The 22,440-nt window shown below is 42.5% G+C and overlaps 1 protein-coding gene across 2 annotated transcripts; it reads left to right on the forward strand.

The window, feature by feature from the left end:
• The first annotated feature begins 2,443 nt into the window (after positions 1-2,443).
• On the forward strand, positions 2,444-18,880 carry LOC138605790 (periostin-like). Of its 2 annotated transcripts, XM_069678232.1 has the most exons (23): positions 2,444-2,672; positions 3,334-3,432; positions 7,848-7,912; positions 8,017-8,174; positions 8,257-8,421; positions 8,523-8,669; positions 8,780-8,921; positions 9,505-9,717; positions 9,799-9,933; positions 10,581-10,729; positions 11,073-11,209; positions 12,625-12,755; positions 12,852-12,982; positions 13,914-14,016; positions 14,116-14,183; positions 14,300-14,345; positions 14,428-14,451; positions 15,865-16,161; positions 16,252-16,293; positions 17,691-17,735; positions 17,928-18,014; positions 18,095-18,130; positions 18,357-18,880. In XM_069678232.1, the coding sequence occupies exons 1-23, from the start codon at positions 2,554-2,556 to the stop codon at positions 18,410-18,412; spliced, it is 2,595 nt and encodes an 864-aa protein (XP_069534333.1). In that variant the 5' UTR covers positions 2,444-2,553; the 3' UTR covers positions 18,413-18,880. The 2 variants fall into 2 exon arrangements, with proteins under 2 accessions (XP_069534333.1, XP_069534341.1); XM_069678240.1 differs by lacking the exon at positions 17,691-17,735.
• Positions 18,881-22,440: the final 3,560 nt, after the last annotated feature.

Consider the following 22,440-nt stretch of genomic DNA (forward strand, 5'->3'; position numbering starts at 1 on the left):
AGCGAACAAGTGACAAAGCAAAGGAAGAAGAGATGAAATATTCAACAGATGATGAAACTGCGCTCCGAGTGGGATCAAAAGGCTGAGCTGAAATTCTCCTGGGTTGGTGCTGGATCTTCAAACTGCACTGAAGCGGGCTGTCACAGGTGCAGAGAGAAAGGAACAGAAAGCAATCAGACCAGCATTGATACTGTGGATATATTCACACTCATGTATTTTACATGCTTCATCTTACACATATCTATTATATATTTGAATATGATTGATTTTAATCTGAGGGACAAAAAAATCTATTTCCTTATGATACAGAATTACTATATTATAACATGATATTTAGAGTGAGCATTTGCAGGATGAAAATGTATCATTTAATTTTAAATAGGCTGAAGTTGCGGGATTAAGGTAAGCTTAAACTTATTTATATCTTAATGATTATTTAATGTTCTTTAAATTGAATCTAATTTGATTTCTTAACCTCAAGTGTCCTATCAAATATGACCTTTGTGATTAAACATTAAGGAGAACTAGAAAAAACTGCACACCGAAGTCTGCAATTCATACTGCAATATTCATATACAATTACGCCTTTTAAATTCATGTAATACATTGTGAACATGCCCCTAAGAGCTTTTAAACAAGGTGAGGCATGGACACTTGAATCCATGAGAAAACGCCGGTCATTGTTATGTCAGTGCCGATTGATTTACTGAAAAATATTCACTAGACTTGAGACACAAATCGCACAAACAAACTTTAGTTATTACCTTTTGTTACGTGCTTTAATGCCATTTTTAAAACCGTCTTACCCACGTTGCAGAGGCCTGACGCATGCCTGTACTTACAAGACCTCTCCACTAGGGGGAGATGTGATTGTAGGATGGAGTTCCTGCGCTCAGCTTCCTCCCGCGGCTCACCTGCTACCGTAAGGGGGCTGTGGTGCCCTCCGTGGACAGCAACAGGTAAAACCATAGACTTTATATACAGTATACATGTATACTGTATATACAGTCATTGGGTAAAACACACAGCTCAGCAGGGTTTTAATTCAGGATGTCTTACAGGATGAGAAGCAGAGAATGTAAGCGAAATGAAGAGCTGGTACGGTTTAGATTACTGTAAATTGCTGGCTGTGCTGAATATCTGTGTCCTCAGTCTGTAAATATGTTTTGTTTCTCCTTAAATACTCCGATAGCATCATAGACAGGAAGTTGTTTCCAAAGGGAGGAGGCCTGTTGGAGATTATTCAGACTCCTGCATGCCGCTGTCCCCGCTGGGAACAGAGAGGTCAAATGAGTTTATACAGAGTGAGTTAATCTGCGATGTGGTTTAACACACGTGCTTTCAGTTAAATCTGCTTTTTTTATTCTGCTGATCACATACTATTTATTTATTATCTCAAACTAGAAAAATGTCCTGATCTCTGCTTCACTGCTTTGATTTAAAAAGAGACAAACTTTTTATGTGTGTACTCTCTCTGTGGTCATATTAGAGTAAACCTGGAGATTCAGCTCTTAATTCAGCGACTTAACATCAAGGTGTCACTGACTTTCATGTCCCCTGTTTAAAACAGACCTGCTCACAAGTCAAGACCGTACATGACGGCGTCCAAGGAGCCTGTTTTTATGATGGATTCTCCCTTTGAAGCTCTATCAGATCTGGCTTCAACGTGAGGGAGACGGAGACAACTGAAGGGAAAAAGATGGGACCCCGGAAAGAGTCGAGGTGATGAAAGATGAACATGACAGCAGGGATGATGAAGGAGGGAGGGGAGAGGAGCCGGAGCAAAAACAGGAGTTAAGGGGAGAAAAGGATGGGTGGTGGGAGTGATGTATTCCCCGTCGTAAAAGTAATGAGGAGGAAAGTGGTGATAAAAATACAGTCAGGAATCTGTCAGGGAGAGTGTAAACGTATCAGCCGCACTGATTTATCACCATTGTCTTTTGGGTTGACTTACAGCCTGAGTTTAAAGTCATATTTACAACATTTAGGTCAATTTAAGGCACATTTTTTCTTGCAAAGTGCACCGTTTAGGGGATGCTTAGAGGGGAATAGGCTTATTGTTAAATCTTACGCGAATTAACTTGGTTCTTTTGTGCATCTTGCAGCTGTGATGGGACATCCTTAGTTGACAGTAAATCTGTCATTATGTTGTAAAGAGCTTGTAAAGTCTGAGTAACAGGGTGTCCTCGGTGCTCTGGGATGGGACGGTGGTAAATGTGAAAAAACGTGAGAGAGGGAGACGAGTCAGAGCTGGAGGGAGGATTTTGGCTAAAGAGAAGAGTGTGTGTGTGTGTGTGTTTGTGTGTGTGTGTAAGAGCAGGACGTCATGGTATGGAAAAGACAGTGAGGGAGTAAAAAAGGGAGAGTGGGTGGGTACGGGTGTGTGCTGGTATAAAAGCTCCCTCTCTCTCTCTCTCACTCCCATATCTCCTGTGTAATTTTTAAAGGGGGGGTGCACGTGTGTGTGTGAGTGCGTGTGTGTGTGTTTTAAAGACAAGAGCGGAGTGTGTGTTTTTGTGGCCTTGCAGCGCAGAGGACTGATAACTCTCCAGGATGCTTCAGCTCGCAGCGGTGGCCTCGGTGCTGGCGGTGCTGTGCTCTTTAGGGAGCGTGGACTCTTCTGCGTACGATAAGATCGTCTCACACAGCCGCATACGGGCCAGGAAGGAAGGGTAAGGAGATGGGGGGACAAGGGGGGAGACAAGGAGAGATGAGAGGAGGAGTGAGGGCAGGGGTGGCACATGCAAAATTTACATGAAAAAGTGTCAGTTTTGACTTAGTTTCTGTTGTAATTTAAGGCAATTCTGATGATCTTTTTTGCACTTGTCTGCAGATTTGAGAACATTAAAAGCATGAGAAGCATATGAAGTTATATTTATGTTAGATTTTATATTTGTGCAATTTTTAATGGGTTCTAATCGCAAAGAGCAGCGTATCATGATGTGATAAAACAGGTCAGCCACATTGATAAAAATATTGATTTGAGCCAAAATGGAAAATTCAATAATGTCTCCCACGTTCATCCCTCTTCTGCTGCAAACCAGAGCTCAATTTTGGTGTTTGACTTTGATTCGAATTTTAAAATTTGTCAAATCTCCAAACTGAGACAAAAATAAAGCTAAAGTTTAAGTAACAAAGTTGTGTGCACAGGCTGCGGTGTGTATTAATGATGTTTCTGCACCCCTCCCTGCTTCACTCAACATCCCTCACTTCTTCCCTTTTCATCTCCTCATTACTTTTTCTTCACCTCTCCCCCCCTGCTCCTGTCTTCCACACTTATTTGCTCAAACATCCTCCCTCTCCTCCTCCTCCTCCTCCTCCTCCTCTTCACAGGCCCAATGTGTGCGCTCTGCAGCAGGTCATGGACTCCCGCAAGAAGTACTTCAGCACGTGCAGGAACTGGTACAAAGGCTCCATCTGCGGCAAGAAGGCGTAAGATTGATTTTATTCTTCCTCTTTATTTTATTAGCGCAAAACCCAAAGTGCGAACCACTCCCAGCTTTCACACGTCCTGCACGTAGACAGAAGATCGTTCAAACAAGTTTCACCCCTGACCTTTGACCTCCTCAGTCCCTCTTTATTGTGTTTTAAACAGCAGAGGTCAGCTCTGTTTGACCCCAGTTTTTTTGCTCACCTGACCATGCAAATGTCTCAATTTCTCCTCCTTGCCACAAAGCTTTATCTCAACATACAAACATATGTTTTACCTTTATAATTTCACTACCAGTTTCCTACACATGGACTCTGTATGTATATAAATATATCTGCAGTATAACTATCCTTCTTTGTCTGCATGCACCCCTCCCCACCTGTCATGTCTGGGCACGCCGTGCAGCCTGCGGGCAGGGGGCTCCCTCCATCGTGGTCCGGTTCATGTTCTAAACTCCTCTCACACTGATCGATGCTCCACTTCCCCCTCTGACAAGTTTCAGGCGCTCAGGAAAAGTTCACTCTGTAAGCTTTTTAGTTTGCAGTCGGATGGAGCGGAGGATGTATTGCATCTCTAGTTTCTCATGATTTAGGTTCTTGGCGTGCAGTGAGAGCTTTGATTTGTGTGACTGTGTTAAATTAGTTATTCTTTATTTTAAAGCACGCTCTGCCCCTTGTGAGCTGTAAAGAATCACAGCGAGGATAATTCTTCTACGGCTGGGTTAAGTGCAGATTTATGTTGCACAGCAAGAGTAGTGGCTTTGAGAGTTCACAGCTGAAAAACGCCAAATTTGTGCAATTCTTTTAGACTTTTATAGTATCAGAGGAGTTTTTGTGGTGGATTTAAGTTAGTTTTGCTTGTGACATGATGCAGGATGAGTCGATTAGAGGAGAGCTAACAAACAGCTGCAGGTGCGTTGATGGAGTGTAAGGCTCGGCTGGAGCTGTGCTGCCTTATCTGCAACTAAAGTGTGGCCGGAGATTGAAAAAAAACCTGCAGAGTGCATCTCATGTTGTCTCCGTTATGCATGCACATGCACAGACAAGAACACACATGGACATTTACAGCTAAATGCCAATAACACTTTTGCATTGAAACTCACTGGGAAACAAACTCAAATGTATAGATGCTGAGAAATCAATACATGGGAACACTTTGAGTTAACTATTAAAACATGATAAGATAATATAACATGAAGTACAGAGCAGTTTTTCTAGGGTCCAACACATTTGTACGTAGTTTTCTGCCTTCAGCAAACAATCTGTTACAAAGTAAATTCAGGTAGAAAGAAAACTGAACATGAATTCATCTGCGTTTCACTCTTTTGACTTTTACCAAACTGAGATTGAAACAAAGAAACATCATTTATGGGGCCATATCAACAATTAATTATACATAAGTTCATCAATTATACTGCAATATGTTTATTTGAAGTACCAGAAATCAAATAAAAAGTTACAAAATGGAAAAAAAGAACAAAAACAGACAAAGAAAAAGACCAGAAAAGTCTCTGATCTGTCCCGCTCTCCGCGGTCACAGTCGGGACATTGTTCAGCAGCAGTGAAGGCAATCCCTCCAGCTGTGGTTATGTCTCAGTGGGATTAGGTGTTGATGAGAGATTAGAAAAGGCTGTTTGAGTCCGTAACATGTATATTTGGACTTCAGCGTTCACCGCAGGCTGGTGTGCAAACACGCTGGTGTTTAAACACGCTCTGAGGGTGCAGCAGCTGAAGTCATACCTGGACTGAGTCTCTTAGAAACCGCTGACACACGGAACAAATGATGTTGATATCTGCACCGTGCTCGTTTAATTATCCTCTCTGGAGTTCGGTGATACCAGGGGGATTTTTTTAATGCCTCTGTTTGCACAAAGAAGTCTTGTATTGAGTTGCAGGAGGTTCAGGTGGAAGCAATTTTCTTCAAAGTGGCGTGCTGTTAGCGAAAGGAGAAAACTTGCAGAGCGGCGGACAAGTGCGTAAAATCATTTGTGGTTAAAGCAGAATAATGTCGGAGAAAATTCGCAGCCCGAAAGAAAGAAAAAGTTGGAACTATGGAAAAAAAAACACACAAGAGAATCTGTTAATTGTTAATAACATGACAGGAAAAACTGTGATGTTTCATCTGATGCCACACAACAATGTGTGTGTCTGCGTGTGTGTGTGCTCATCTGGAGGCCACATTGAGCTGCTTCATGCAGTGACAGAGCCAGAGGCCTGGCTGCAGTTTGCATGGGTGAGCTCTGTTTCTGCTCTTTTCTGCCTCCATTATCCTGTCAGCTGCAGAGCCATGACTTCATCGCCTCCTGACAGCAGCTGTGCATGGATATTTATGTATTTTACATTCTGACAATTACTGTCAAATTAAGGAATGATTGCAGCGCTGTATAAGTGACACGACTGCGTGCACAGAAATAGCAAGAAACGTTGCATGCATTTCCATTAACACACAAATAAAGTGTGCAAGTTCGCCAAAACGTGTGAGTCATTAAAGGGAGTAGACGGGAGAGAGTGAGGGATGTGTGTGTTTGAAGTGGGAGGGATTTGCCCCTGCATAATATTGTACTGTTCTTAAAGGAAACAGTTATTTGTTTTGGATGAAAAGCCTGTAAAGGAAACAGAGTTCGTATAGAAACAGTAATCCCAAAACTTGGCCCCACATGCAGTGAATGTGTAATAAGCAAATGTCCTCAGCAAACACGCTGAAGGTCCAACTGGAACCCATAAAAGCTTTTGGGTTAAATCCCAATTAAACTTCTCCCAGCATCCAGAAACTGTCTGGCTGTTTCATTGCTTGTTGAGCGTCCAGTGTTGACTCACCGCTGGTTTATTTGCACCCTGAAGGATTTGTTCGGGTAAGTCCCGTTAAAATGTCAGCTTTGATGGTCATTTTCAGCAAAACATAATTGATTCCCTTATTAAACCGTAATGTACAGAGGACTCGCTCAAGCTGACGATCGCGACTTCTTCTGTCATTCATAACGTTGCAGTAAAATGCAGGTTGATCCCTTTAACTGTGCGATGATCAGCAGCAAAGCTCCCACAGTGTGTTCAGTGTTTGCAGGTCCTCTCAGCTTCCTGCAGGATGTTTCTACTCCTTTGAATATTCATAAGCTCTTCCTCCCACACAGTCTGAAAGAAGTCACAGGCACAAAAAGTCGACTGTGTATTAAAAGGGGGGGATTGTGCTAATTTCAAGCTTCATATTCACTCTGTGATACCTGTGGAGTAGCTTAGCATAATTTACAGTTAAAAAGACTTTTTCTTACACTGGTGCTCTGTGCAGGCCCTCATACAGCCTCCGCCTGAATCGACTCAGTCAGCTCTGTCCCTTTAAGAAACCCCGCCCCTACGAGCCCACTTTCCTCTGATTGGCCAGCTCATGTAGAAAAAACTGTGTGAAACCTGGCGTTCACAGCAGCCTGCAGACTGAGCCGAGAAGCCTGGGGATTACTCCAACATACTTTAACCTACAGATCTGAAACTTCACCCACGTTTAGTCTGGACATCCAACATTGTAACATTATATATATGTCTTAAAATGTGGAACAGCATAATACCCCCTCTTTAAGATTTCCTTCTTGGGAGATTAGTTGCCAAGAGAAAGTTCAGGGGGGCAGCCGACACCTCAGTCTGGTTTTCATGTTCCTTTATTTGAATATAAACTCTAAAGAGCTTTCCTTAAATATGTGTTAACTGTGATTTTCCATAAAGTTTCTCTGTCTGTTTTGCTGGATTTAAATAATTTGAAGGCCGGAGAAGAGGTGCTTTACATATTTTATATAGCAATAGTCTTGAAGAGGGAGAACAAAGAGGTTTGATGCTGTTAGGATAAAGGCTTTTTTTACTGTTGCGTGACATATTGAAATAGACGTTGGCCGGCTCTCTTGAAGCAAGTGACTCAGGCTCGTCTTTCCTTCTGAGTCCGGTCCAGCTTTTCTTTGTGATTGGCCTGCCGGGAGTCTTCGCACTCTCTGCCAGTGTTCTTAGGGAGGCACTGAAGGAACCACTTTCATGTTAATGCTGTTTTTCTTGTCTTATTAAATTGACTCCTTCACTCGCTCGCTTCGTGTTTGGATGTTTTCTCACACCGTCACTTTTTCTGCTCCGGCTTTCAGATGTGCTTTTTTATTCCCAGTTATGGATTTTTTATTTGGGATGTTGGAAGTTGTTTCTGCAGCATTTTGCTCTCCTGTCTCAAATATCTTTGCCATTTTCAATCCAAGTGTTCGTCATTCTCTCCTGCACAGCTACAGATGTCAGTTCTGCTGTGTTGATCAGGCTCCTTTTGTTTTCTCAACTCGCTTACGCTCACATCTGCTCCTCTGCCATACAAGCATTTTAACATTCCGTACCTGAATATAAATAATTCATGTAAATGTATGATGAGCTAATCTAACATCTTTGTGCTTTTTCTGCAGTGTGGTCCTTTATGAGTGCTGTCCTGGGTACATGAAGCTGGAGGGTATGATAGGATGCCCTGCAGGTAGGTGACACCTCCCACAGCCCCTCTCTGGTCTTCTTATCTCATCCTATGTGCAGTCACGGTTTCTAATTATTACCAACTCCTCTGCTTCCCTCCCCCTCCAGTGGCTCCCATTGATCATGTGTACGGTACGCTGGGGCTGGTGGCGGCCACAACCACGCAGCAGTACGCCGACATGTCCAAGCTGAGGGAGGAAATCGAAGGCAAAGGCTCCTTCACCATGTTCGCACCCAGCAATGACGCCTGGGATCAGCTGGCCCCTGTAGGTAGACTCAAACCATTCAAGAGGGAATGTGAATAACTTAAACTCACACTCACTGCCCTTTAACTGATGTGTATCTCAGGAAATGCGCTCTGCACTGGTGAGCAACGTGAACATCGAGCTGTACAACGCTCTTCACTTCCACATGGTGAACCGCCGATTCTTAACCAAAGACCTGAAGAACGACATGACCGTCACCTCCATGTACAACGACCTCGGCCTCTACATCAACCACTACCCAAATGGGGTCAGTTAATGCACCGTATTAAACACACAAAACAGCACGTATACATTATTTAAGAGAAGTGGTCGTCTATTGGATTAATATAACATTTCTTCTCTATGAAGATCGTGACGGTGAACTGTGCCAGGATCATCCACGGTAACCAGATCGCAACAAACGGCGTGGTGCACGTCATCGATCGGGTCATCACCTTTGTGAGCAACACCATCAAGGGCGTCCTGGACGTCAACGACGACCTCTCCTCCTTCAGTGTACGCAAGAGAAACAATATAATCAAGCTGATCCCTGAAAAATGAAAATGATAGTATGATAGACAGTATAATAAAATGTGACATGTGAATCTCGCCGTCTTGTTAAGCAGGCTGCAGCGCTGGCTTCTGGTATGATGGACAAGCTGGACCAGCCTGGACACTACACTCTGTTTGCCCCGACTAATGAGGCCTTCGACAGGCTGGCCCCGGGACACCTGGAGCGGATCATGGGAGACAAGGATGTTATTGCAGGTACATGATTAGATAAACTACTAGCATACAAATACACACACAGAGGACAAACCACACAATGAAAACAGGAACCACTGTCTCCATGGAGGCATCTTATCTGCTCTTTTTCAGGAACGTCTATTAGCATTACTTTGCTGGGTGTTAAACCAGTTGCTCCTTTTAGAAACACGATGTAACTTGAGATAAATTCTCAGACACAAAGTAAAACATGTAGAGCAGCCCTAAAAACCGAGATAATATGGAGTCTTTGGCCTGTTTCCTATAAAGGAGGCTTGGACTAGAGAGTAATTGAACCCGCAGTGGGACGCTGATTGTATTTGAATGTGTTTGGGTTTGAAAGAGTTTTTCATTGTGTTATTGCTCTCGCGGGCCAGTTCTGCTCGCTAAGTTTGACAGTTGGACTCAGTCGCAGGTGTAATCCCATATCTTAGTGTTGACTAAAGTGCCTAAATACATCTTCAACAGCTGAAAGAACTCTAAACCCTGGCTTGAGTAGCCAAATAAAAAAAAACACACAGGCAACCTCAGAGTCTGTAAAAGTGTTCTCTCCCTCTATCCTTCTCTCTTTGACTCGCTTCCTCAGCCCTGGTGAACTATCACCTGCTGAACAGCGTCCAGTGTTCAGAAGCAATCATGAGCGGGTCGACGTACGAGACGGCAGAGGGCAGCACCATAGAGATCGGTTGTGACGGCGACAGTCTGACGGTCAATGGCATCAAGATGGTGCTGAAGAAGGACATCGTCACCACCAACGGTGTCATCCACCTCATCGAAAGAGTGCTCATCCCTGACTCAGGTGAAACATACCTCGGTTTTGAATCCAAGTAAACAATTTATTTTGCTTTATTGTTTGTAATGCTTATGTGATTCATTTCAGCCAAAGAAGTGATGGAGCTGGTGGGAGAAACCCAGAGCACCTTCAGCGAAATGGTGTCCGAACTGGGCTTAGCTGCTGCCTTGGGTCCGAAGACGGAGTACACACTGCTCGCTCCTGTCAACACGGCCTTCACAAGTGAGTGGAAATCCAAACAACTTCTCTAACTGAGTAAGGATGCAAAAAAATGTCCACTCGTAACATACTTTTCACAACTAGGACATTTTAAAGGAGCAATTGTCCCCTGTAAAAAGCCACCATCAGTCAAAGCTGGTGTTCTCTGTGATCGATAGAAGCAATAATATTTGAAATTGAATAGCTGTGGAGAAAGTTGGACAAACGGCTCGTGGTTTCGCCCCTTCTACATTCCTAAAACACCCAGCATGCATTGCACCCCTCCCTCTGAAAGGAACAGCCCAGCGAGGGACGCTGGAGTGAATTATTACCGTTTTCCAATCAAGAACATTGATCGCTGCAGGCAATGGCTCAGACGATGCTGAACGAGACATGGCATCGGAGGCAGGCGACATAGATTGAGAAAGTGTAGTTTAGCAGAGGTTTTCCAGGGCCCGTTGGAGAAGCAGATGGCGTCCTCCAAAGGCACACAGTGAAATAACATTTTTTCCTACCATAATGGCGTTAGCTCCCCATAATAGCATGATAGGACTGAGGTTGAAAATCGGCGAACTGGCCCTTTAAGGCAAACACAGGCGAAAGTATTTTATCAGGACAGGTATCTAATAGTCAGTCATTTTAAATCTGTGTCTTTTCTCTGTGTCCGTCAGAGGAGGTGAGGTCGACGGATCAGAGGCTGCTGAGATACATTTTGGAAAACCACATCCTGAAGCTGAAAGTCACACTGAGCGAGCTCTACAATGGGCAGCTGCTGGAAACACTGGCTGGCAAACTGCTCCGAGTCTTCATTTACCGCACGGTGAGGAAAATATTAAGTATTTATTAGAAGTGATGGAAAGACAATGAAAAATCTGAAAACCATTAGCAGACCCCTCACCAAGTGTTAACATAATTTGCAGCCTTTTAACTTTAAACAAATGTGATGAAATAGGTAATTAGTGGAGCTCTTGGCAGGTGAAGTGTGTTTCTGTTTCAATGAGAACCAGCTGCTTAAACTTCCTCTCAGAATCATTCTTTTTGATAGATTGTAATCGCACAGGACTGTTTGACAAGTCCTCCCCAATAATCTAAATGGGAACCAGATTTTTTATAGTGACTTCTAGAAATGTAACCCTGCTCTCTGGTTGTTCCCCCTTTGTCAGGCTGTGTGCATAGAAAACGCATGTATGACTCGTGGAGGTAAAGAGGGAAGCAACGGGGCGCTGCATGTGATGAGGTCAATCATCATACCTGCTGAGAAATCGATGTACGAGCTCCTGATCGCTGACGGACGCTTCAAGTAAGAACTACTTCTTAGTGTACATCAGGATGTTCTTTTTATTCTATTGTGTTTTTTATAACTTTTAAGCACTTCATCAAGTTAAAGAGTGGATATAAAACGTTTTATAGAAGACAGATAAAAACCTCTTACAACTGACACATAGAGACCGACAACGTTTCATGCTCACATTAACACCTACGGGCAAATTTAGAGACCAAGCTCAAGCTGTGACAGGTGTCAGAGCTAACCACTGCACCACCTTGCAGCTTCATGAGAAATAAAGCACCCCAAATGTACTAAATTTACACATACAGGACTTTTCCAGCTACATCCGTACTTGGTTTGGTATGACTGCTGGCTTATTTTAGCCAATGTTAACATTAGACATTACTTAGTGTGACTGTTTCAGTTTGCTGAGTTTAGTTTGTTCGGCCTCTTTGCCGGTACCATGTTTTAAAATTTCATAGACAACATCAACATTTCCAATTTATCACAAAAGTAAAACAAGAAGGAGATGATGGAGTAACATTGTGCTTGCTCTTAGTTAGTTGAGGACTATTGAGTGAATACTTATATATAATGTTACAATGTTGGATGTCCAAACAAAACGTGGGTGAAGTTTCAAATCTGTAGGTAAAAGTATGTTTGACGGGGCGCTGGTTTGACTCAGTTGTTAGAGCAGGCGCCACATGTCTAGAGGCTACAGTCCTCGACGCACTGATCGCAGGTTCGACTCCCGGTCTGCTGATCCATTTGGTGCATGTCTTCCCCCACTCTCTACTCCCCACATTTCCTGTCTCTCTTCAGCTGTCCTACACAATAAAGGCAAAATGCCAAAAATAATATATATGTTAAAAAAAAAGTATGTTGGAGTAATCCCCAGGCTTCTCAGCTCAGTGCAGGCTGCTGCTCACAAAGTTCTTTCTACACGCTGCACTTTGTGCTAAGACTTAAAAAATGACCAAGCTAGTTATCTAAGGGAACCGAAACGTCAGTCGTGAGGAGGTAAACGCAGGGAAAGTCAGGATTAAAATAAAGATTGTGTAAGGGTAACATTGCAAAATGAGAAAACGTTGGTGGCAATGCCAGCATACATAAATTAGACATTTCTTCCTCTATGACAGGCTTGGCACCAGAAGAGTCAGATGATGAGGGAGCAGATGTTTGTTTAATGGGACCACACAAGCACATAAGTCTCACACAGATCCCAACCTAAACCTCCTTCATATTACATCGCTATAACCATAATCCTCCTGTCGTTAATGAGCAACGTAGCGCTGCTTTGTGGTCCAAATGTGACCTCAACTATAATCTGGTCTCACTGCAAAATAACATCATTGCACCATTTAGTTTTTTTTTCCTGGAGAAAAAGGTATAGACTCGTTGTCCTGACTTCTCTCGTCCTGTCTTTTGCTCGGTTTGAATAAATGTAGGATTTTCCTGTCGCTGATGGAGATTGCAGATCTGACTGATCTGCTCAAGCAGGAAGGCTCCAACACCATCTTTGCACCGACTGACGATGCGTTCAGCAGCCTCAGTAGAGAGGACTTAGCTCTGCTGAAAAGTGAGGAAGCTTGTTTCATAACGCACGGATGAAAAGAGAGTGTTTTCTCTCCTGTAGAGTGTGTTACTAATGTTTTCTTCTTGCGGTCATTGACAGGTGATGTGACTGCTCTGAGGGTCATTCTGCTGTACCACTTCAGCAATGGCGTCTTCATCAACGGCGGTTTAGAGGGAGGAGTCACCAATCTGCTTAAAACCCTCCAGGGCAACAACCTGCAAGTTATGTCTGTATGTACAATCAGCCAATGTTATAGGAAATACCTGCAGGATGTCTGCACCAACAGATGCATCCACACATAGAATTCAACACTGGAAAAATGTTGGACATTTCTAGTCAAAGAAGAAGCAGAGCTGATGATATCAGAGGCTGAATTCTTCCTCTAAGATGCATATTAGTGTTCTGTAATCAAGATTGAACTGTCAACGCATGAGTGCACTTTTTCCCTCAGACTTGAACCCAATCTTTCCCCACATTCTCATTTAAACAAAGGCATCAAAGAGCTGCTGCTAATCCTTTACTTCAAAACTGCTTATCTCTGGAAAAAGGCCAGAAGTAATAAAACCTGGTTTCCTGTCATTTCCATCAACTCCCACAATGCTTTTCACCCACCTCCCGTTCGCCTGACGCCCTCCTCCTGCGTCGCTCCTGCTTATCAGCCTTCAAGTCAGCTTTATCATCATTCACCCATTACCTCAATCTGCCCTCGCTCTCTCTCTCTCTTGTGTCCTGTGTTATGTTGTATATCAGGTTATCAGCCAAGGTCCCATATCAGGACTTCCTGTATGGACACGAGAGAGCTTGTTTCTGATAATTCAGCGCCAGGAGAGTGGGCGTTTCAGGCCTCAAGCAAAGACAGAAAATGTTGGGATCGTGTTTCTCTGCCTTTAAAAACAGGCTGAAAGTGATGCGGTGAAATCCAGTGGGTGAGAGGGAAACGTATCCCTTGCTTATTCAGCATGTCCACCTTCAGCTCTACCTCCATGGAGACGTTCTCACTTTAAGCACATTGTCTGGGGTTCAAATTAAATCTCACTTGACCTCTGAACCTCTCGTGAAAATCATAGAAAAAAGTTCAAATTTAGATTTCTTAGGGAGAAAAGACGTTTAAGCAACTCTTAAAAAGTAGATATGCATCCATTGTTTTTCTGTTTCTCCCAGGTCAACAACTCCATTCATGTCAACTCGGTGAGAGTTCCAGACAGCGACCTGATGGCAACAAACGGTGTGATCCACGTGGTGAAGAATGTTCTCTATCCCGCGGGTGAGAACAGCATCAATAATTGTTATATATTCATGCAATGTGCACTCCGTGCTGGGATGCATTAGGTCATGTTTGTTTGATGGTGCGTATTACTTACAGACCTTCCTGTGGGCCGCCAGGACCTCCTGGTGCTGCTGCAGAAGCTGATTAAGTACATCCATATTAAGGTGAAGAAAGAGAAAACACACACATACATCTGAACATGCAAAGATACCAGACAGTTGTTTTATTATTTCATCTATTTTTCTTACAACTTGGACTCTGTTTTATTTTATTTCTTTAGTTTGTTTCTGGATTCTCTTACAAGGAGATCCCACTCACCTTCATCAGTAAGTTTCTTTGCTCCACCATCACCGCATGACATGCAAGTATCGTTATTCTGCAACATCTTACACTTGTGCTTCTTCACAGAGAGGACAGTGATAAGAGAAATTGGTAAGAGCACAATTTATATTATTTACAGATACATTTTCTTTATCTGTCACAGCCATTTCATCCCTTCATTCTGGCCTCTTTAATGCCTCTCTTCTTTTTCCTGATTATCCATTTTGTTCTTCCTTAAGTCCACGTGGACCTCTTGGCATCTTTAATCAGCTCCTTTAGGGATAACGTAATTAGGCTTTTAAAGATAACAAGCACAGAGACGAGGACTGTTGGACTTACTCCATCAGTTGGGCTGAGTCCAATGACCTTCCACACATATGGAAGTATTCCTTTATATATTGGGTAACATAGGAGATTCAAGTCTTCTAAGGCGATTAGTGACATTAAATGGACTTTAGAGCTGAAGGTCTGGGCCTCCAGGGAGTTACGTTTGCAGGGGTTGCAATTTCATGCTGTAAATGTATGTAAATACAAATGTTATACTTCTTCTTTTTTCTGGTAATAAGATAAGAGATTTCTTGCTATAGGCCGTCTGTCTCTCATTTAACAGAATAAGTTTGTTTTATGGGTTCAAAAGGTTCACTCCAGTGCAAGAGGCTCTGTCTACATCATTATTAAAGAGAGGCAGAAAGAATGAGGAAAATGAGGATTAGCAAAGATACAAAAGGCAGCAGCAGAGTTATAGTGCATCACTTATCACACAAACTGTACTGTAATCTGTTTTCCCAATTAAACTTACTGAAATGTGGCTCATTTTTGATGAGCAAAAAAAAAACAATGCAAGTAAACTCCTGCATTTATTAGCTTGCAACAGTTTGTGAACAGGGGCTGGCCAACATAAGTAAGGAGTGGCTGCATGTTTGCAGCACACGTAATGAAGAAATGATCCATAACAAATGATCAATTCACAAATTCAAGTTAAAGGCAAAAATTAACGTCCCAAAGGACTCGACAAAAAGACACTGGCATAATTTACTAAAGTGTTATCTCTTATCTAAAGGACTTTGACGGAAAGCAAAACCTGGGTATGAGTGATAAACGACAGACACATGCAGAACTTACATAATTATAAATGATATAAAACACCCAAAACGACAGACCTGATTCTGGCTCTTGTCACAGAAAAGGGCCATTTATCGAGGGACCGCAGGCCTTACAAGCTCCATGATACAAACACATGTCAGCTTTAATCCCTTTAAAGCTCGTAAAAATACTGTCACATTAAGAATTCATGATCTGAAGCAGAAGAAATAAAAGGCGCGTTAGAATGTCCCTGGCTGGAGTTTCTGTTGCAGCTGTTGTGTTTTACAGAGAAATCTGCGCCCGGATGGGAATTCACTGACAGCAGAGAAATGTGTTAAAGGATTATGTAACATGTCATGTTTTCTTCCTTTGTACCATTTTTAAACATTTATATAGTATCAAAAACTTTCTTAAGCTGATGTTTCCTCTCCCTCTGTTTAGTCCCCGACACAAAGGTGATCCGAGTCATCGGAGAACCATCTGTAACCACCGTGACCAGGGTGATTGAGAGCGATCCAGCTTTGACCCACGTTACGAGGGTCATTGCGAACGATCCCACCATCACAACGGTGACAAGAGTCATCGAGACGGAGCCGACAGTCATTAAGGTGGCTGTCAAAGGGGAGCCGGTGATCACCAAGGTAACCAGGGTCATCGATGGGGAGTCGTCACAAACTACAGTAACCAGAGTCGGCGAAGGGAAGCCGTCTATCACCACAGTTACGAGAGTTATCGAAGGTCAGTTCCTCTACATTTTATAACCTTTACATCATTATTATTCAAATGCATAGACTTCTAAAAGTACTGATGACACTTAATGTAACGCAGGTGGATCAGGTGGTCTTGACGTTGGTGGAAAGAGAGTTGCAGGTCAGTTTCTCTTCATACGCCTACTCCCTTATAAGCATGACTCTGAGCTCTGAGAGCTTTCGTGCGTCTTCTAACAGCTCTTTGCATCCATGGTCCTTTTGAACAGACACGACATTCTCACGGTGTGCACCATCTGAGCCTTTCGGGCACATTTAATTCCTTGTAGATTTTTAAATGTATTTGAGAATAAAAGCCGTTCTTTGCCATTTTTTATAATCACAAAAGCATCGTCTTGCAAAGCACTAATGACAGTGGACAGCAATCACAGTGTTTGTTTTGGCTGGAAACCACTGTTGGTTTCCCGCTACGTCTTTATCTTAAAGGCCGGCTGTTTGGCTTGCCGCTGTGCTGGTTCAAAGACAAACAACACCGCAGAGTATCTGCTGCTGCCTGAGCCTGTCTTTTTAGTTTCTCAGCTTCTTGATCAGCATTCAATATTGGCTCATTTTCTCCAAAGAGTATCACAGCCAATCACAAACAAATGTAACCCCCAATTTTGTAAGTCATCCTGAAGAAAAACAGATCATTAAGATAACACATAACACACTCATTTTTCTTATTATAAGCAGCGCTCTTTAACGATGTAATGATTCATCACGGCTCACAAAGTAGGCCAGCAAAGGAAATAACAGTGCCAGTGAATGTTTAATAGCTGGAGCAGTTACGTTGCTTCTTGGCTGCTTTAATGTATAAAAATACCAAATCATATGTAATAAGGTCGAGCAATAATGGACAGTCGGATGTGTTTTCCACAGAGAACACTCTGTTCCTTAGATTTGTGCTGTGTATTATGACAGGCGTTGGCCAGCCACCATTCAAAACAGCACCATCTCATTGTGGTTTATGATGTTTGTGTAGGCGCAGCAATGAGGTTTATTCAGACAGTCCATCGCCTTGTTGGGTAAACTTAAAGGTAAAGCCAAGTTTCTGGACGCGTTGCTCTGCTGCGCATGGTGCACCATGATTTGGATGTCTGTCCATCGCAACACTTAACCACTTCTACATCAGCGTTCCTTCTAAGGCAACCCATTCTCTGTCCAATGCAGCTGTGAAGTGTATGTGTGATCGATGTGCAAATTATAATGTGCCATTTTTTCGTAGGTTTAGAGCTCATTTTTAAAGCCAGGTGAGCTTTAAACCTACGCCTTCTTCGCTGATGGCTTGCAGTCTAATTTTTGGGAAAGAAGAAATCTCTTTCTTTCCTAAGTTGAGTAACCCCTGCACACCTGTACTTCACACTCTTGCGCATAAGTGTGTGTGCTTGACCTTGTGTTGGCGGTGGCGGAGGAGGTGCTTTTACGGGCTTCATGCACCTGTCAGTCTGTCTGTCTGTCAGTCAGTACAGTTGCTAAGTCTTTAAATGACTTTCAACACCCTTCTCCGCTGCCCGTCTGAAGGTGGAACCAGATTCACCGCGCCGAGCGAGCCTCATATCATTGAGGGTAGGCTCTTATCACACAAACTCTTTATTCCATACAGGTTTTCTCACATTAATGTTTTATTTTGTTCTTGAAACAATCATGTGTTCATTTATGTGCAAGATAAGTGATTACCTCAAGGTGGAAAAGAGAATTTCTTATGAGAGGGGACACTTTTATTGGTTTTGATCTAACGGCTTTGTTTTGAATATTCAGTCCCAGACTTGACGGGGATCACCACCATCCACAGCAACCCGAATCTGATTGATGAGGAATCAGAGAGAATTACCAAAATCATCAAAGGTGAAAACTCATAACTGCAGATCTGCACAGATTATACTTTTACAAATGCTGCAAATAACTATCATGTCTTCATTCTGCAGAGGGAGGGAGGAACGCTGCTGCCAGGAAAGGTCCAGGTAAGATCAAACTTCAGTGATGTAATCATTAATCATGTTGGATTTGGCTTAAAGTTTGCTGGAGACCACATAATCTTTAATTGAAAGTACGCAGAGCAAAGGTCAACTGTCTAACCACATTTACATTGTCTACCTTTGAATCCTTCCTTCTTTTCTTCATGACATCTTTTCCGTCTCACCTCTCATCCCCTCCATTAACTCCGTTCCACTTTCTCCTCTTTCACAGCTGGAGTGAAGAAGAGAGCAAGGCTGGTCAGGCGTCACCACAAGCCAAGGCAGTGAATAAAAACACCTTCGGGCTCACCGCAGAGACTGAATGCATCTCCAGTGCTCCTGGTTGAGCGCTGGAGGATTAAAAAACTGTGGACCAATAGGGAGAGATCGTACAATCTAGCTGTTTCTTTGCCCAAAAATGATTGTTTACTATTCCATCTGGATCATACTGTATGTGATAGGCATGATGTGTAATAGCAATGATATTAGAACAAGGGAAATATGAACTTTTTGGGTAGATGGTGCGAGATTTATTCTACCAACTTTTTTTTTTGTGTGCTTTTCTTTGAAACCGTCACTTTGTTAACGGATGGCTTGGGAAGATTTTTGTATTCTTTTTGTGGTGCTCGCATTCTGTGCAATTGATGCATTTTAATGACAAAACTGTGTCAAACAGTGTTTTGCTACGATTGAATGCTGTACTGTACCTCTGTAAATAATCTCATGGTAATTAAAAATACAGTGAATTTTTATAAAGTTTGTAGTTATTCTTTACAGATTCCTTGACTGATTTAACTCCATGAAACCAAAATGTTTCATGCTGTTGAATGTAAGCATGGCGGTAGTGTTGTGACGTTGGCAAACGATCCAATTATTTTGAACAGCTCGAGTCGTAGGTGAGAGCCATTCTTTTTATAGTTGTGCTCAGATTTCACTGCCCGCCCTAGATCCACACTTTATGCTGAATTACCACAGGCGGCTTTCAACTGCAGCTCCGCTATACCAGGTCACATGCAGCGGAATCATGTCAACACAACATAGTGCCGACGCTGAGCAACATTATAATCCTCCGCCATGTTTTTTTGTTGACATCTCTGTAGTCATACAGAGTTGTATCATAAATAATTGGCAAATCAATGACGTTGATTGATTGATTGTTCCTACATTATTCTGCTGTTTCCTCTCAAATTTTAAAAGCACAAAATTTTAAATATGCGTGTGCGACATGAGAGAATAAAGTGCAGGCACGTTCGCGAGAATGATGTGTCGGAGGCATAAGATCTGGCTCCCTTCAAAGAGCTGTAATCCCAAACACTACTTGCCGGGTGTATGTTGTTTTACAATAGATGTTAGTTTTAACAGTACTCGCTATGTAACATAATTACAGCCATTAAAAAGCAACTCTTTTTGTTTTGTTTTTTTACCAAAAATTTAAACCCCTTTGCAACATAACACATGTCAGTTGTATTATCTGGATGGCGTGTGGCCTACTGTACGTCTACCTTTGAGTGTATTGACTCTACTGTCATTGCATAGCCTGGTTTACAGCCCATAATCTGTAACTAATAACAGGAAATACCAGAAGCAATATAACCTTTACAGCTCTTTACTATGCTAACAATCTGACAGAGAACTGGGCAGAGGCATACAGTGTTAGGCACAGCTGTTTCAATGAAAACAACACGGGCTCTTAGTCCACACCAGTGTTGCAGAGCTGTGTTTAGCTGCTGATACTTCTTCAAATTTCAAGTTCAGCTCTTTGCAGCTGACAAGGACTTATCCTCCAGACACAACTTACATTTCATTGTGATGTTGTTCTTGAATTTAAAAAAATAAAAGTAAATGCTGTCCTCTGTGACATCCGGCTAGTTGAGTTAGCTACCTACACATGCGCACGGACACAACTGTGTTTACCTTCCTTTAGCACTGGACCTTCCTGTCGCACTGGATAAGTTCTGAAGAATACCATCTGTTGCTACTTGGACATGTAGTCAGTGATGAACCAATGGTCATAGGGTGTTTCGGGTCTTAACTCATCAGACACCTTTTACTCGATAAAACCCGGCCAGGGATGATTAGCTCCCAACCTTTGTCCAAGTGACACACTTATCCACTGTATCACAGCAACAAAGGAGCCCTCTTCCCCAGACTTCACAGTGTTTTGGTGGCTCTTGTGCATAGCAGCCCTATAAACAGAAGGAGTTTAAGTATTAGCTCTAGTGAGTGGCCAGCAAAGTCCCAGGAGCCAACTTCCATTGGCCCACAGTGGGCTCGGCAGCCTTTGCTCCGGTACTCTTCCTAGGGGACAGTAAGTTCCACCAATAACACTTGCCCTGAAGACTCTGTATTTACACAATGCCTGGGCGGAGCAGAGTAGTTGCGATGTGTTCTGGAACTTGAGCTGCCTTCCTTGGTTGACTCAGAGCTGCCGGCCACGAGTGGCGAGAAGCTTGGCTTGTGCTGTGCCTTCTCCCAAGCTCTGGGTGATGGACCATTCGAGGGCATGCTGATGCCGTAATGGCTGTGTCAGCCAATGAACATAGGACTTGGTCATGATGCCAACAGTTATGCCCTTCCCCTCAATTTTCACATTTTATACGGCATATGGCATCGTTCTTGGATAACAACATTCTCCCCCAATTTTAAGGTGCTAACATGGTGTTAACTTAAGGTCATACTGACGCTGTCTGTGGTCATCACAAACCTTTCTGACCAGATACTAATACACGTGTAAATACTCTTGGCCGATCTGCGGAAAGAGTCATGCAGAGACTCCCAAAAACCTGTCTGTACAAAAACTTTAAAGTTTAACCTTTCCTTTTAATTCACTCCTTATATTATACTTAGTTCTACGACACTAATTCTAAGTCTTTTGAACATAGGTACTCTCTACAAAATATTACAATACAATATATAATTCAGAGACGAGGAGTATTAACACTTGCAAATATGTCATTGGTTATGTACGGCACCTGCGTACCTCACTTGGCTCATCTGCCATATGGATCTTGTAAAACTTTAAACTATTCCCTGCTGTGCTTCATCTCCAACAGGTGTCTGCATGCTGACAATATGCACATAGACAAGCCAAATATGATAGATTGCATAATAGTTACATTATGCACTATTTTACTGAAGCACACACACACACATTGGACTCATATTTTCCTGCAGTATCTCATATTTTCCTTCTGACAATAAAGGGCTCATGAGCGGGAGATTATGAAAGAGTTCTCTCTGTGTAATGTAGCTCTGTTGCAACATCATTATAAAAGATCCGGGGCAGCAGCAGCAGGGGGGAGTTACAGGTTTACACAACAATTGCAGACTGCTGTCGCAGAGTGCTGATAACAAGGTGATGAAAAGAGGTTGTGCTAATATGTAAGCTAGTTGTTGTCATGCAGGTCAGAGGTAGAGAAGAGCAGAATCTTTGCACTTTTTCAATTGTACACACGGATGAATGATTAAGCTGCATTACTGGACAACTGGCTTATATCATAGATGATTGGTTTTGACAATGACACAGCTCTATGTTGTGCAGCAGGAACAACTATTCAGAAAATCAAGATGTGAGGGATATCACTGCATCTCATTTATTTTGGATCGAACGCCAGATCATTACATCATGAGATCGTGATCATGACCTAACATGATCGGATAATCTCATGGTTAGGTCAAACATTTGACTTAGATATATTCCAGACCTCCTGGCATGAGCTACCGATGACTGTGCATGGCTTGATTTCTTCAACGCTTGATTTACTGTACAATTGTTGCAAATGCTGCAAACAAAAATATATTACATGTATCCAACACGAAAGAAGATGAAGGTGAAATTACACTGGACATGGTATTTCAACCATTTCTCTGGGTTAAGGTTTATTAAAAGCCTGTGCAGTTCTGTGTGAATCAATGGATCCAGAAACAGCTAGCCACACTGCTACACTACATGTATCTGATTCCAGCCAGTCATCAATGTCCTTTAGTGTTTCTATAGGACTGCCATTACAGGAATTCAGTTTGCTCATTAGAAAATAGAGATTAATGCTCCCTGTTGGAGAGTTAGGTGAGAAAATTGATACCACCTGTCACGAGTTCTTAATGTTTAATTTTGTATTTAATATATTGTGTTCTTGTCTTGATTTAGTCTTGTTTAGTTATGTAATTCATTTGTGTTTCATTGTCTAGAGATTTTCTGCTTGAGTTCTGCTATCACAGTCCTGAGTTTGGTTTTTTGTGTTTCCTGTTTTATTTTGTAGTTCTTGCCCTATGTATGTTTTGTCTTGTTTTACTTCCTGCCTTTGTGTGTTTTCCCG

This window comes from Semicossyphus pulcher, unplaced genomic scaffold (genome assembly GCF_022749685.1).
Source record: "Semicossyphus pulcher isolate SPU_LCO1_2020_fin unplaced genomic scaffold, fSemPul1.0.p SCAF_10, whole genome shotgun sequence".
Lineage (NCBI taxonomy): Eukaryota > Metazoa > Chordata > Actinopteri > Labriformes > Labridae > Semicossyphus > Semicossyphus pulcher.